The sequence below is a fragment of the Sceloporus occidentalis genome, unplaced genomic scaffold (genome assembly GCF_023333645.1).
Source record: "Sceloporus occidentalis isolate IW3139 unplaced genomic scaffold, rSceOcc1.0.p SCAF_4, whole genome shotgun sequence".
NCBI lineage: Eukaryota > Metazoa > Chordata > Lepidosauria > Squamata > Phrynosomatidae > Sceloporus > Sceloporus occidentalis.
Genome location: NW_028316984.1, coordinates 97,085,803 through 97,100,506, shown reverse-complemented (window position 1 = coordinate 97,100,506; position 14,704 = coordinate 97,085,803). Strand labels below are relative to the sequence as shown.

Here is a 14,704-nt window from a genome sequence, read left to right as displayed (position 1 = left end):
GGGCATTATTCCTAGACAGATGGCAGAAATGGACTTCCCTTTCTGGCCAACCCCCCTCCCCCCATTCCAAACAGCACATTGGGGCATTTGACATGGCTTTATTTAACATGGCCTCTTGCATATTTCAGAGACTTATTCCATAACCAAACCCCTTGGGTTTAACACTTAGCATGGTTTAACATGGCTATGCATACTGAACATGTGTACTTCTCAGAAGTGTTTACTTGGTCAAGGGACTTTGGTTTTTCTTCACTGCACGTTAGTTTGTAAAAATCACAGCTATTTACATTGGCCTTGCCTCAGAGGCTTGTTGATATCAATGGCCTGTTACAGACTGCCAAAATGAAGCTGCTTTGGGTCTCTTTGGAGGTATGCTGTTTAAATGATGCAAGAGTTTGGAGGTCGCGCCAAAGCCACACTCCATTCCTAAGCACTGGAGTGCAGCTTTGGTGCAGCTTCCGGATTCTTAGGATGCATGCATCATTTAAACAGCATACCTTCAAAGAGACCCGAAGCAGCTTTGTTTTGGCAGTCTGTAACAGGCCACTATCACCATTAAAGAACCAAAAACACACAGAAAAGGCACTTTGGAAAGTCACACTCTCTTGGCTTCAGAAACAGTGCGTGCATGCCTCTCAAGCTGACTCATATCATCATCATCATCATCATCATCATCATCATCACCACACTATCACTGTCAAAACAAGGGAGACTTGTTAGCATTAAAAGCACCCAAAACACACTTTGGAAGGTGACACTCTCTCGACTTCTGAAACAGTGCGTGCATGCCTCTCAAGCTGACTCATATCATCATCATCATCATCATCATCACACTATCATTGTCAAAGCAAGGGAGACTTGTTAGCACTTAAAGCACACAAAATAAAATTAAAAAAACCTTGAGGGCTCTGGCCACTCACCACCTCCTCCTCCTGCTCCCCCTCCTCCTCTTCCTCCTCCTCCTCCTCCTCCTTCTTCTTCTTCTCCTCCCCCCTCCTCCTCTTCCTTCTCCTCCTCCTCCCCCTCCTCCTTCTTCTCCTTCTCCCTCCTCCTCTTCCTTCTCTTCCTTCTTCTCCTCCCCCCTCCATGTGCCGTGCGGCCTGGGGGCAGGGCGGAGGAGGCAGAGGAGAAGGAGGTGGGCGGCGTGGGGCCGCACGGGGAGGCAGGGAGGGCAGCGCGGGTCCGCATGGGGAGGTGGGGAGGCGCGGGGCCACGCGGGGAGGCGGGGAGGGGCAGCGTGGGGCTTCCCCCTTTGCCTCCTCTGCCCCAGGCCGCACGGCCCTCCTCTTCCTCCTCCGCGCGGTGGAGGAGGAGGAGGGCAGCGCGGTTGCGCGGTCATGTGACCCAGGAGGAGGAGGAGGAGGCAGCGGCAGGACTGGGCTGGAGCCGGTCCTGCCGCCTCCGCGGGCCGGGGGTTGCCGACCCCTGTTCTAGTACATTCTTGAAACATATATAGGCTTTTATATCTTCTATATCTTATTGAACAAAAGTTTGTCAGCCTCAGATATTTTTTTTAACTAGAAGGCTAGAATCCAAAAGGGCTATTAATGATTAAATTCATGATTGCTACAACTTTCCATTTCAGGCAGTGGTCCCTGGTGGGCTGAAAAAACCATCCTGGGATTAAGAGGGCCACTCCACTATAGGAGTGCAAAGTGAGAAAAGAAAAATTAGTTACAGTGCTCCAAGTTCAGAATTGGAGTATTCAAAGTAGAGCTGCATAGGTTTCTCTGTTTTCATTCTATGACCATTTCACATGTGTCTATGCATAAGCAGGGTCAAGAGATGTATAGACCAAAGTTAAAATGTAGCTAATTTGGGCTTGATCAGAATTAAACTACTTTGTCCATTTTAGTTAGCCCATTCCAAATCATGTGTGAGTGAAATTTACTCACCACTAGAGAACGTTAGCATCATTCTCCCTACCCCCAACCCTAGATATGTGCTTTGTGTGCAAAGAAGCATGTATTCCCACCAGAAACTATGGCTGCCAAGTGTTATACACTTTCTAACCTAATTTATTTCAATATACAAATCAAGCATATTTTTAACTCTCACCCAATAAAATTATTTAGACTGCAAAATGTTTAATTTAAGAGATTAAGAAAGTGTCTTTTTAGAGAACAGTTTTCCAAAATTTCCTGGCCAGAAAAAAAAAATCCAAGCTTGGCTAAACTTTGATGGAATTTTGCCCAATTATGTAACAAATTTACTCCACAACTACTTTTTAATCACCAGGCAAATTCACCACTTGAGGAAATAACTTCCTCTATATTCACGGTATCTCCAAGTATTGTAAACTAAGATTACTTTTTACTGCAGTAATCTTCACTGAAGCTGAATAAATTGCCTAGCAAATCAAAGCACTTCCACATATGCATGGAGAGATATCTCATTGTAAAGGCGTGTGTGTATGTGTACATGCTTTCAAGTTGCCTATCAACTTTTGGTGCCCTCATGAATGTCAAAGGGTTTTCTTAGGCAAGCATTGCTAGCCAGAAGTGGTTTGCCAATTTCCTCCTCTGAAATATAGCCTACAGCACTTGGTATTCACTGGCAGTCTCCCATCCAAGTATTAACCATGGTTAACACTGCTTAGCTGTCTCATGTATTTCCAAAAGACTCCAGTCCTAGAGATTCTTTTGGTGGTACAGAAGCCAACAGTCAGGAGCAGGGATTCTAAGGCTCCATCTACAAGCATAACAGTGTGAGATTTGGGATTCTTGTCTTGGAGTACCTCTGGCACATTATACATAGTTTCTGGACCAAATAAAACACACTGTCTTACTTTCTGTATAAAACCTTGCAGGATGGTGGTCTAGAGCAGGAGCATCATCAGAATTCATTAAACTGCAATTCTTCAAATATCCACTGCAGACTAAGTCCACCAAAGTCACTAAAATTACTCAGTAACCACTGTGACTTGAAAGTTATAGATAGTGCTTGACTTTACAGATGAGAATGTAAATGTATAGCATATATATATAACTATAGTGGCCCTGATCTTCTGTGCAAGGAAACAAGAAGTTACTGTCCTGTTAAAATGCCAGATAACCTATCTGGAATTAAACCAAACCAGGCAAATAAACCTCTGTTATGCAGCAGAATGTTTTAGTGACACTCTGCCACCAACTTTGCAATCGGCCACTGAATCACTTTTGACCTATTTAGACAACTCATATTCCGTATACCACTGCTCAATCTTATTTCCTGAATGCAACATATGAAAACAGGTGAAAGGTTTTCATAAGCCTTTTTCAGCATCTCTATTACAACACATTAATTTTTCATGCATACATCTGTAAGCTGCTACTTAACAGAATCTCCCCACCATTGTGTTGGTGCAGTACTGTAGCTGTTTTTCCTCTGTCAAGTTCTGTATACCTTCTTTTTAGAATTGTATGTAAACTAGCCAGGATTCCTTAGGGTCAGTTTATGCATTAAACAAACAGAAAGTAAGAAAGAAAGAAAGAAAGAAAGAAAGAAAGACAGACAGACAGACAGACAGACAGACAGACATTTATATAGGCAGTTATTCAGTTCAGGACCCAATACAGCTGAAGGCTGTACCATTAGCAACTTTTGCAGAATCCTCTCTCTTTGGCAGAAGTTACATGCAAGTCGCATAGGCAAGAGTTCTAATAGAGCAAAATCTGAGTTTACAATGTAGTTCCACCCAAAACTCATTGGGATGTTTTAGACAAAGTATCATCTCATAGCGTTCATTCCCAACCTTGTTATGAGGATGGATGGGATTATGAAATGATGCCTATAGTAGGCTATAAGGGCAAACAACAAAAGACAGGAAATAAAACAAATAATATAAGGCACAGACAAGTTCAATCTGATACATTCATCATTTTGAACTACTTATTCTAAGATTACTTCTGGGCCAACTGAAGGGTGACTAGTAGAAAGCGACTGCACAGATAATGTATTTTAAACAACAGATGCCTTAAAATCCAGGTTTCATTTTAAAAAAAACTCTTGGCCCCTTTACACACTAAATGCAAGCTGAATCCAGTAAAATCAATGGGAGGTTTATTACTGCTTCAGTATGAAGTAGACTAGAGCTAGTATTTGGATGGAAAGTCCCAATTCTATCAACAGTAATGTTTTTACATAATAAATACAGCCCAGAGAAATTAGAGGGTGTTTAAGATGTGCTGAAACCAGTAGAGGTAAACAACATTTCAGTTTCTGTCAGTGTTTAGTACTGGAGAGTGAAATCACAAGAATGATCAGGACAGTGGCCTGAAATTGTCCACAGCGAGTCCCAGAATTCTGTATTTATCTCTGCTTGTATTTTGCTGCAAGTATTTTTCACGTGCATGATCTAAATCTTAAAGCAGCCATCTCAGGAGGTCAGTATCATTATTCCCATATTGCAAAGGGGGGGGGGGATTTGAACCCATGACTTCCTATCACCCACTCATGGAACCAAACCACAGATGACATAGGAAATCCATGAATGGATCACACATTTTAACATTTTAAAAAAAAAGTTTATATGTCCTTTAAGGAACGACTTAAGGAGCTGGGGATGTTTAGTCTGAAGAGAAGGTTAAGGGGGGATATGATAGCCCTGTTTAAATACTTGAAGGGGTGTCATATTGAGGAGGGAGCGAGCTTGTTTTCCGCTGCACCAGAGAACAGGACCCGGAGCAACAGATGCAAGCTACAGGAGAAAAGATTCCACCTCAACATTAGGAGGAATTTCCTGACAGTCAGGGCTGTTTGACAGTGGAACACACTTCCTCAGAGTGTGGTGGAGTCTCCTTCCTTAAAGGTCTTTAAACAGAGGCTGGATGGCCATGTGTCAGGTATGTTTTGATTTAGATTTCCTGCATGGCAGGAGGTTGGACTGGATGGCCCTTGCGGTCTCTTCCAACTCTATGATTCTATGATAAAGGTTTTTTAAAAAATATTTCATAGGATTCCAAAGTTGATCAGAACAGTGGGACTGGGGAAAGGGGAATTAACCCCTTCCTTGTTAGAGCTGCTTTCTAAATTTGTATCAGCCATCCCTTTCATTCCTAAAAGCTGCTATGGAAGAAAGACAAGTAGTGTCCCTTAAGCTGAGTGCTGCTCAAAACACTTCAGTTATGAAAAGTAAGAATTCTCACTTTCTATACAGCTCCCAGAATGCCCTCCCCAACATCCATCCCCATTCCAGAAGGTCCCCCCACCTTTTAGTGATTTGCAAGGGGCAAAAAAAGATGCAGCAGGAAATGAAAAATTAATATATGTATGATTCCTTAACCCATTTGTTTTACTAGATCAGAAGCCTTCTTCTGTCAATGGGTGACAAATTCTGGATTTATTCCCATATTTCTATCTGCATTTCATCTTCAAAGGGCTAGTAGTAGCTGAATAGACTTCCTCTGTTCAGTGTTGTATGGTCCTAGAGTCATATCAAGCTGTCATAAAGGAAACAATTCTTTGTTGACTTAAATGCAAGTTTAACTATATTCAGAAGCAGATTTCATTGTTTCTTCTGTTTTGGATGTTCAGGTTTTGAATTCTGTGGTTTGAATTCTGGGACACAGGATGGGAAACCAGATTGGGGCACAAGGACAAAGACTAAGAATCGAATGAACTGGCTGAAATGAACTCTACACTTCAACAATATGATACAAGGAAAGATACAAATATACAATCCACTGTACAACCTTTCTTTATAATTTGAGATTTCTACGAAAAATATATTTATTTATTTATATTCCGCTTAATCACTTGGAATCCAAGTGGATTACAACAATAAAATGAGATACAGTTAAAAATTCTAAAAACCACTATCCCTCCCCCCCAGTATAAAAACATAGTAATACTAAGAAGAGATTAAACCAGAAAGACATTAAAATAATAGTATACAATAACAATTAAAATCAATAGAAGATTTGTAAGAAATTTATAACAGGGTCCACATAGGATGGAAAAGGGGATGGAGAATACTAGTGAATATTTAACTAGGTTATTTTAAAAGCTGAAAAGTTTTTCTTTCATCAGGGAAAAAGTCACTCATATTTAGTTTGGTTATTTACAAGAAGACTTTTGGAGTGCTGCATATGATGCTGAGGGCAAATCATTCAATAAATCCAGTGCATAAAAACTGCCTAAACCCCTACTGGATCTGCACTGATCCCGCAGGCTGCATCTACACTGCAGAATTACTGCAGTTTGACACTGCTTGCCATGGCTCAATGCTATAGAATTCTAGGGTCTATAGTTTAGTGAGATATTTAGGCTTCTGTCAGAGAGCTCTGGTGCCACAATAAACTACACAGGATGGAGCCATGACAGTTAAAGCAGTGTCAAGCTGCATTAATTCTGCAATGTGGCAGCTGCCACAGGAATTCTCAGGTGAGATGAAATGGGAGACCATAACTTAGGAGTAAAGTACACCTTCAGATTCAGTCCCTGGCATCTCCAATAAAAAGCATTAGCCTGAATCCCTAGGGTGTCACTGCCAATTAAATTATCTGACCTGGTAAAAGGTGGCTTCCTGTATTTTCTACAAGCTTAGAGTAAGTGATGCAATCCACATAAAAGATATGGAAAAACTGATGCAAGTTTATAGCTATGTTTTTTCTGGTTCTGGTTCCTGCATATCCAACTACAATGGATCTAGAATGCCAGAAGCTGCAATGTGGATGTATCTTTGCCAGTTACTACCAAGTAGATATGCAAATATTGCAGTGTAGCATTGCACATTACAACGCTAGGGTTGGTGTCACCTGATGCAGCAACTCATGATGACACCCCTCTCCACTGACCTCCTCCCCTACTACAACATGCAGAATTCTTAGTAATCATTTTTGAACTAATGTTACTCATAAAATGTAATCCCCATATATTATTGGGTGTAATGACAATAGTTATGACATAAGCAACTAGCAAAATTAAAATTATATCTTTAAATTACAATATCATATCCATAGCCCAAATGTATTTGCATGTACACAGTTTCATGTGGTTACAGTGTAAATCTGATAAGAGGTGATGTTTTAAAGAAAACTTAATTTTAAAAAAATTGTAAAAAATGTGAAAATTTTGAAATTTTAAATTTAAATTGTTTTTAAAAATTGAGGCCTCTCCTTTCTCCTCCCAATGAGTCTCACACCACTCACCCCATCACTTCTGATGAGCTCCAGCATTTTAAAGGGACGCAGGCAAATGCCACATCACATTTCTGTCAAAAGACAGGTGTTTGGGAAGCAGCGGTGTCACCTCCCCCTCTTAGGCTGTCACCTGGAGCACTCTGAACTTCCCTGAACCCCCTTAGTGACACCCCTGATGTAGAGCACTCATTATTAGGGTAACAGACAACCAGTCATGCCCTTTTCCATGATATTTTTTTCCCATGGTTTTCCACTTTCCTTCCATCAGCATGCTCAGTTTTTGTTCGGCTTAAAAAAAAAGTCCTGAAAATCTTGGCAATCCCCCAGACTTGCTCAAAGCAATCTTAAGCAGTTGTTTTGGCTACATAAGGATAAGTACTTGAAGAATAAACTCAATATTAGTATACAGGAATGATGTTGTGGTAGACTCTCTTGTTGCTACCTCTCACCATCTGCTGCCTGAGAGGAATGATTCTTGACCCTGCCTCGTGACAGAGCCAGCCCTCGCAACTGCATTCTGACATCACTTTTTCTTACCTTAATATTTCAGTTCTTAACAAATCCCAAAGGTTCAGTTGTTCACAAACACTTCTGTTAAAATGCAGGACAAAGCAAAGCAAAGTAGATGGTGGGATCACAGTGGGTGCATCTACGTTGTAGAAATAATTCTGTTTGACACTACTTTAAATGCTACAGCTCCATCTTATGGAATCCTGGGCTTTCTGGTTTTATACGGTCTTTAGCCTTCTCTGCCAAAGAATGCTGGTGCCTCACAAGACTAAAAGTCCCAGCATTCTGTAGGATGGAGCAATTCTAGTTAAAGTGGTGTCAAAATACATTACTTCCATGGTGTAGATGCTCCCTTAGACCAGGAATAGTGTGGCTGGGTCTATTTCAGCTCTAATCTCCATTTGGTCATTCTCTCTTGGCTTGCTGAAGGGTAAGCCTTTTGGGCTCCATTTCCCCATATGTGTAAGTGGAATATTAATACCCTACCTTACAGGATTGATTGTGGGTTCCAAATAATGGTTAGGATCAGGGTGCAAGTCATTCTAAGGGCAAAACAGGACAGTGAACTACATCATTGCAGGATCTGCCTTTTGTTTATTTAATTATAATTGTTTGTCGCCACTGCCTTTTGGATATTTTCCATTCTGTTTTATATTTGATGTTGTGTGTGTGTGTGTGCCTTCACATTGTGTGTAGACTCGGGGTGACACCATGAATTTCTTAGGGTTTTTTTTTTAGTATGCATTGAGAAGGGTTATGCAGAGTTAGTACGAGGCAGTACAGACCAGCACTTTGTGCCGGCTTGACAGCTGAACTAGGGCGAAGCATCCACATGCTCCGAACCCTAGTTCTGCCACTCCGCTGCCATCATGGGGCGAGCCTCTCTACCTGGTGTGTGCCATGATAACATCTGAGGCATGCAGCGCCCAAACGGTGATGGACGGAAGAGGCGTCATCATGGCACATAAGCATGCCTATGACAGCCCTTCCAAGAAGCTGCTCAGAACAGTTTCTTTTAGGGAGCAGGTCAGTGCCGCAGCATGCGGCTGGTGCGGCACCAACCCAGGGCAGGAAGGGGCAGTTTCCAGCCGCACATTTATACTGACCCATAGTTGCCTTTGCCTTCCTCTGAAATAGTGGTTATAGTACCTGGAATTCCCTGGAGGTCCTCCTTCCAGGTACTATCCAGGACTGACCCTGCTTAGCTTCAGGGTATTTAGGCCTAGTTGTTCCTTTGGACACTGTTCTGAAACAAAGACTTGTACACATTTTAACATATAACTTCTGAATAAAGTCTAGTTACATGTTACAGACACCATCTGTAAACAACTTTCAAGATTTCCCCCACAGCTCAGGCATTATTTTACTGAGCTACTACACACTTATCTTTCCACCAGTCATTTGCAATGGTGCAGAGGAACACACAAGTCCCACCTGCTGAGCCACTGAGCAGTGTGCTGCTTAGAACAATCTAAAGCAAACTTTAAGTGCCAGCATAAGCCGTAAAAATAATGTATCATACCACAGTACAAGACTATTGCTCATAAAATCATAGCTTAAAAACTACTTTGTGAAAGACAAGCTCTGTTTTTGTGTGATATGCAAGACTCCACTTTGAAAAGTAGTTCAAACTAAACAAAATGCAAAATAATACACCCAAGTTATTGGGGTTTTTTTTAGTTTATAGCTATCATTGATTACTTTAAAAATCATGGCTCAGAAAAGCTTTGCTGGATTTGAAACCGGTATTATGTTACACTAAACATGCCAGCATAAGGAAATAACTCATTTGTGCTCATTCCAAGAAGAATGATAAAGGCTATTAATGCTATGTGTTCCAGTATGTATACTTACATTTTCTTGGTTCATTATAATCTCTGTATTAATAAAGTATTTTCAGTAATGTCCACTAGACTATGTGTGCTGAACACTTGTAACAATACCAAAGAAACCATAAAACAAGAGTCTGAAAATAATTAATTAGTGGTGAACAGGGTGATCACTATGTATATGAATATGTATATGTGTTGTTGTTGTTGTTGTCGTTATGTGCTTTCAATTTGTTTCTGTCATATGTCAACCCTAAGGTGAAGCTATCATGTGGTTTTCTGAGGCTGAGAGTGTGTGATTCACCTAAGGTCACCCAGTGGGTTTCCATGGCTGACCAGAGAAATATATTCTGGTCTCTAGAGTCAAAGCCCAACCCTCAAACCACTATACTACACTACACTGGTTTGCATATATGTACATACTTTCTTTTTAGAAAATGCATTACAAGAGCCATTTTAGCTACTAAAATATGCAAACCAAGACTGGTTTTAGGGGAAAGGATTTCCACACTCTAGACTACATACAAATAAATTATAGTTAGGCTATTTAAAAAAAAAACTAGCAACAACATACTCATGGGTAGTGCAGTTCTAACTCAAAGATCTGCCAGCTTTAGGAGGTTAGGAAGAGTCAAAAGCCTTGTATGCCACTTGAATAGGCTATCTGCTATCTCATCTCCTTTATGCCACATAGCCCCTTTCTTCAGAGACCAGCTAGCATAGCTAGATGAGACGCAACTACTTTGTCAGATGAGATCGTCCAGCAAAACAACCAAAATGAGGGCAGGCAGAATAAAGAAGAAGCATCTTATGCCAAATTCAGGCTTCTGCCATCCAGGGACAAAACCACTGGTACAAAGTGGTACACAGAACCAGGGTAGTAATTTCCAACATTCCTAAACTGAAAAGGGTATGGATTTAACACAGATTCAGCTGGCCTAATGGCAGGTTATCTGGTCCTCAGCCATTTTGATGGGTTAAAATTGTGTGCTTAGATGTGTTGTTAGTGCCATTGATGTGTTGTTAGTGTCACTGGAAATTACTTCCAATTAATGCTCCTTTTGAATGACAGTATTACCCCATAATCCTAAGCATGCTCCACAGAAGTTAATATCTATTTAGTTTAAGTGGAAGTTGTATGTATGCGTTATGTGCCTTCAAGTTGTTTCCAACTTATGCCGACCTTAAGGAAAACCTATTACGAGGTTTTCTGGACAACATTTGTTCAGAGGAGGTTTGTCATTGCCTTCCCCTGGAGCTGAGAGCATGTTACTTGCCTAAGGTCATCCAGTAGATTTCATGGCCAAGTTGGAAATTGAACCCTGGTCTTCAGAGTCACAGTCCAATGATCACATAAATGTGTTAAGGCCTGTGATCTTAACATAAAAAGTATTCTCAGCTTGATTGATTACCAAAGCCTTTTTGACTTCTGACTTACCTCAAATAAATTGCTGTCAAAAGAGTGAGGTACTAGTCCATATGATTATATAAAACAGTACAGCTTAAAAGGGAAGGGTTTAAGGTACTCTTTCAAGAGCACTGATCTGTTAGTGCCTGTATATTCACTATTCAAAGCTAGGGCCTAGCTTCCAATTACATGCAAACACAAGCTGACAAAAGCTAGTGGTTCTCCGTGGCCACTTTGTTACTCCAGATTGCACATCATCTCTCGGCTCCCTATGTACATATACATGATGTAAGACAGACATATGTTTGGAAACTTGCGGGATGGGAGCTTTAGAATTAAGAAGTAGTGAGTGAGAAAAGAACCATTTTTCCACTCCAAGTCTCCTCCTAGTCTGCAGTAACTCAGACCCCGTACAGACAGGCCAAAATACAGCTGCTTCGTGTCACTTTGGAGGTATGCTGTTTGAATGATGCATGTGTCCTAAGAGTCCGGAAGCCGTGCCAAAACCACACTCCTGTTGTAGGACTGGAGTGTGGTTTTGGTGCGGCTTCTGGACTCTTAGGACGGATGCATCATTTAAACAGCATACCTCCAAAGTGACCTGAAGCAGCTTCATTTTGGCCTATCTGTCTGGGCGCTCAGACACATTTTGCTTCTTCAAATGCATGAAAGGGAGTGCAAAATGAGTAGTGACAGAAGAGTGGTGGGAGAAGGACTTTTATTCCCCTCTGCCACTCTTCCTCTCTGAGTCTCCCTCAAAATCTGTTTGCTACCTGGAACAAAACAGCACGCAAACCTTTGCTACACATGCTTGTGTACAGCATGTAGTTAGGCCCTAGCTCTAAACAATGAATCAAAGGGTGCTGACAGATGACTGGTTTAAAGTACTCTCTTATGAACAACAATTTATGGGCTCTGGTACTCTAACCAGCATAAAAAGTTCTCGGCACACAATGCCTTGCTTTGCTAAACACATTATGAATGAATGGAACACACACAAAGAAGTTAAGGCACAAGTCATCAAACAGATCCAGAGCTTAGGAATGTTACTTTTCTGGATTGCAGTTCTCTCAGGAGAATTCTGGGAATTGCAGTCCAAAAAAGGAATGTTTCCAAGTTCCATCTGCATGGACCTTTAGCCCTCAGCAACCCACAATGAAGATGCCCACTAGGCATAACAGGTGCACATCTGAAGGGGATATACCTACAACTGCTATCAAACAGAGCTGTTCTCCCACCATGTGGCATATACTGGTGTTATTACTGGAAACGACCCCACTCTATGTTATGTGGGGCACACATCACAAACCAGAGAATAAGGTGAACTGTGTGACGACCGTATCTGTGGATCTAGGTAATGAACTACTGTACACCCAGTTTAGTCTGTAATCCTACAGATATTTTCCTGGAAGTTGAGCCAATGTGGTGTAGTGGTGTGAGCCCTGGACTAGAACTCTGGAAACCAGGGTTCAAATCTCAGCTTGGGCAAGTCATACTCTCTCAGCCTCAGAAGATGGCACTGGCAAGCCACCTCTGAAGAAACTTAAGAAAACCCCATGGTAGGTTCACCTTCGGGTTGCCATAAATCGGAAATGACCTGAAGGCACACAGCAACAACAATACCCTATCGAACCTAATGGAAGCTAATTCTAAATATGGACACACTTATTTTATTTGTTCATTAGCATTACTTTTATCTTGCCTTTCCCCCAAAGTAGGGGCTTAAGCCAGGTTACCATTTAAAACAAGCACAACAGGGACTGGGCTTCTCCTCTTCTTACACGCCCCTTCTATGGAGAGAGAATGAGAGTTATTTGTAAAGTTGCTAAAGGGCATCATGGTTTCAGTGTCAGACCACGACACTGGAGACCAAGGTTTGATTCCCAGCTGGGCCAAGTGAACCCACTGGGTGACCTTGGGTGAGTCACACTCTCTCAGCCTCAGGGGGAGGCCACGGGAAACCTCCTCTGAAGGAAACTTGCCAAGAAAAGCCCATGGCAGGTTCGCCTCAGGGTTGCCATAAGTGGGAAATGACTTGAATGCACACAAGGAGGAGGAGGAGGAGGAGGAGGAGGAGGAGGAGGAAGCATGAGGCACTGGGACACAAGGGGCCATCCCTCGCCTCTTGTCGTGTGAGGAGGCTGAGCAGTTGCCTCACTGTGAGGCCAAGATGCCCCTGTCAGGGAATGGGAGGCGGAGTGGCTCTGCTGCCTGCAACCCAAAGCATCCCCAGGAGGAAAGGGAATTCACTGGGGCTCCAACCAATGAGCCACGCTACCCTCCAGGGTGAGAGGAAACTTCATTCTTGGGGATCTCAGGGCTTGAAGCCCCAGGATCCCCAAGAATGAAGCTTCCTCTCTCCTGCCTTTTTTTCTTTTGAAGGTGTGTATGAGAAGACTGGAGGGGGGACCAGCCTGGTCTAGTCATTTGAAGAGGGCTGGGCTGCGACTCTGGAGAGCCCAGGGTTCGAGTCCCAGTTTGGCCCTGAAACCCACTGGGTGACCTTGGGCGAGTCACACTCTCTCAGCCTCAGAGGGTGGCCATGGTAACCTTCCCCCCCCCCCCCCAGGAAGCAACATGCCAAGGATAGGTTCCCCTAAGTCAGAGTCGACGTGAAGACACTGAACAACAACAACAACGACGACGACGACGACAACAGAGTATGCCAAGGGCTCTTGCAGCCCCTTTGAGAGCAAGGAAGAGAAAGGTGTTGGGAGCAGAGCTGTGCTCGCCTTCAGAGGCAGCCAGGGTCGAAGAGCTCCGGCTCCGGGCAGTCCTCCTTTCCCGGGGCCTGTCCTCCCTTTCCGCCTTCTGTCCAAGAGGACATTTCCAAAGCGTCCTCCATTTTTGGAGCAGGAGGAAAAAAGATGCCCGAAATTACTGGAAGAAATAACCGGGCTTGGCACGACTTTAACGCTTTGTCTAGCTCTTTGCTATGGCATTCTGGGAGTCCAACTCGCAGAATTCCATAGCAAAGAGCCAGACCAGGAGCTAAAGCGGGGCCAGACCGGGTTCCCTTCCTCCCCTGCCCTCCTTCCTTCCTTCCTTCCTTCCCGGGGCCGGACTCACACGGTGAAGTGGTAGACGAAGCACTTCCAGCCGGTGGGTCTCTCCAAGAAGTTGTAGACCCGGCCCTGGAGGTGGCTGCGGCTGAGGAGCGGGCGGCGGACGCTGTAGATGGAGACGCGCGGGTCCAGGCTCATGGAGGGCCGGGGAAAGGGCTCGGACGCCGCCGCTGCCGCCGCCGCTGCCGCCGCCTTGGGCTCCTCTGGCCCCGGGCGAGGCGGCGGAGGGGCGGCTGCCTTGGGGCCGGGGGCGAAGGGGGCGTAGTGGGCGTTGGGGTGGCCCTCCTGCAGCTCCAGGGCGGAGGGCTTCATGCTGCCCTTCTTGGAGAGGAGCGAGAGGCGCCCCAAGGAGGGCCAGCGCTGCCTGCCCGGCGCCTCCGGGGAGGAGGAGGAGGAGGAGGAGGGCGGCTGCTGCTGCTGCTGCTGCTGCTGCTGCGGGGACGAGGCCATGGCTCCCGACGGGGCTGCTCTGGAGGCAGCGAGCGAGCGAGCGAGCGAGAAGGCGAGAGGCTGCTCCTTGGGCCGGCCCCCTCAGGGGAAGGGCCCTCCTCTCCGCCCCAGGGAGGGAGGAAGGAAGGAAGGAAGGAAGGAAGGCGCCCTCCCCGCTCAGGGCTCCCTTGCTTGGCCCGGCTGCACTCCAGCAGGATTCACGGAGGAGGATGGCATCAGCATCAGCATCAGCATCCTCCTCCTCCTCCTCCTCCTTTTGCTAGGGCTGTTTTTGAGCCCATGGAGCTTGGGAGGCTTGCGACAGGTGTCCCTGCGCATCCT

The 14,704-nt window shown here is 44.2% G+C and overlaps 1 protein-coding gene across 1 annotated transcript in view; it reads right to left on the bottom strand.

Annotated features, from left to right (window-relative positions):
- The window catches only part of KCNQ1 (potassium voltage-gated channel subfamily Q member 1), a 427,358-nt gene extending 412,975 nt beyond the window's left edge, over window positions 1-14,383 (bottom strand). Inside the window, exon 1 of the mRNA XM_089523097.1 lies at window positions 13,938-14,383. Within this exon, the coding sequence (XP_089379223.1) occupies window positions 13,938-14,383 (446 nt within the window). The remainder of the gene's footprint in view (window positions 1-13,937) is intronic.
- Window positions 14,384-14,704: the final 321 nt, after the last annotated feature.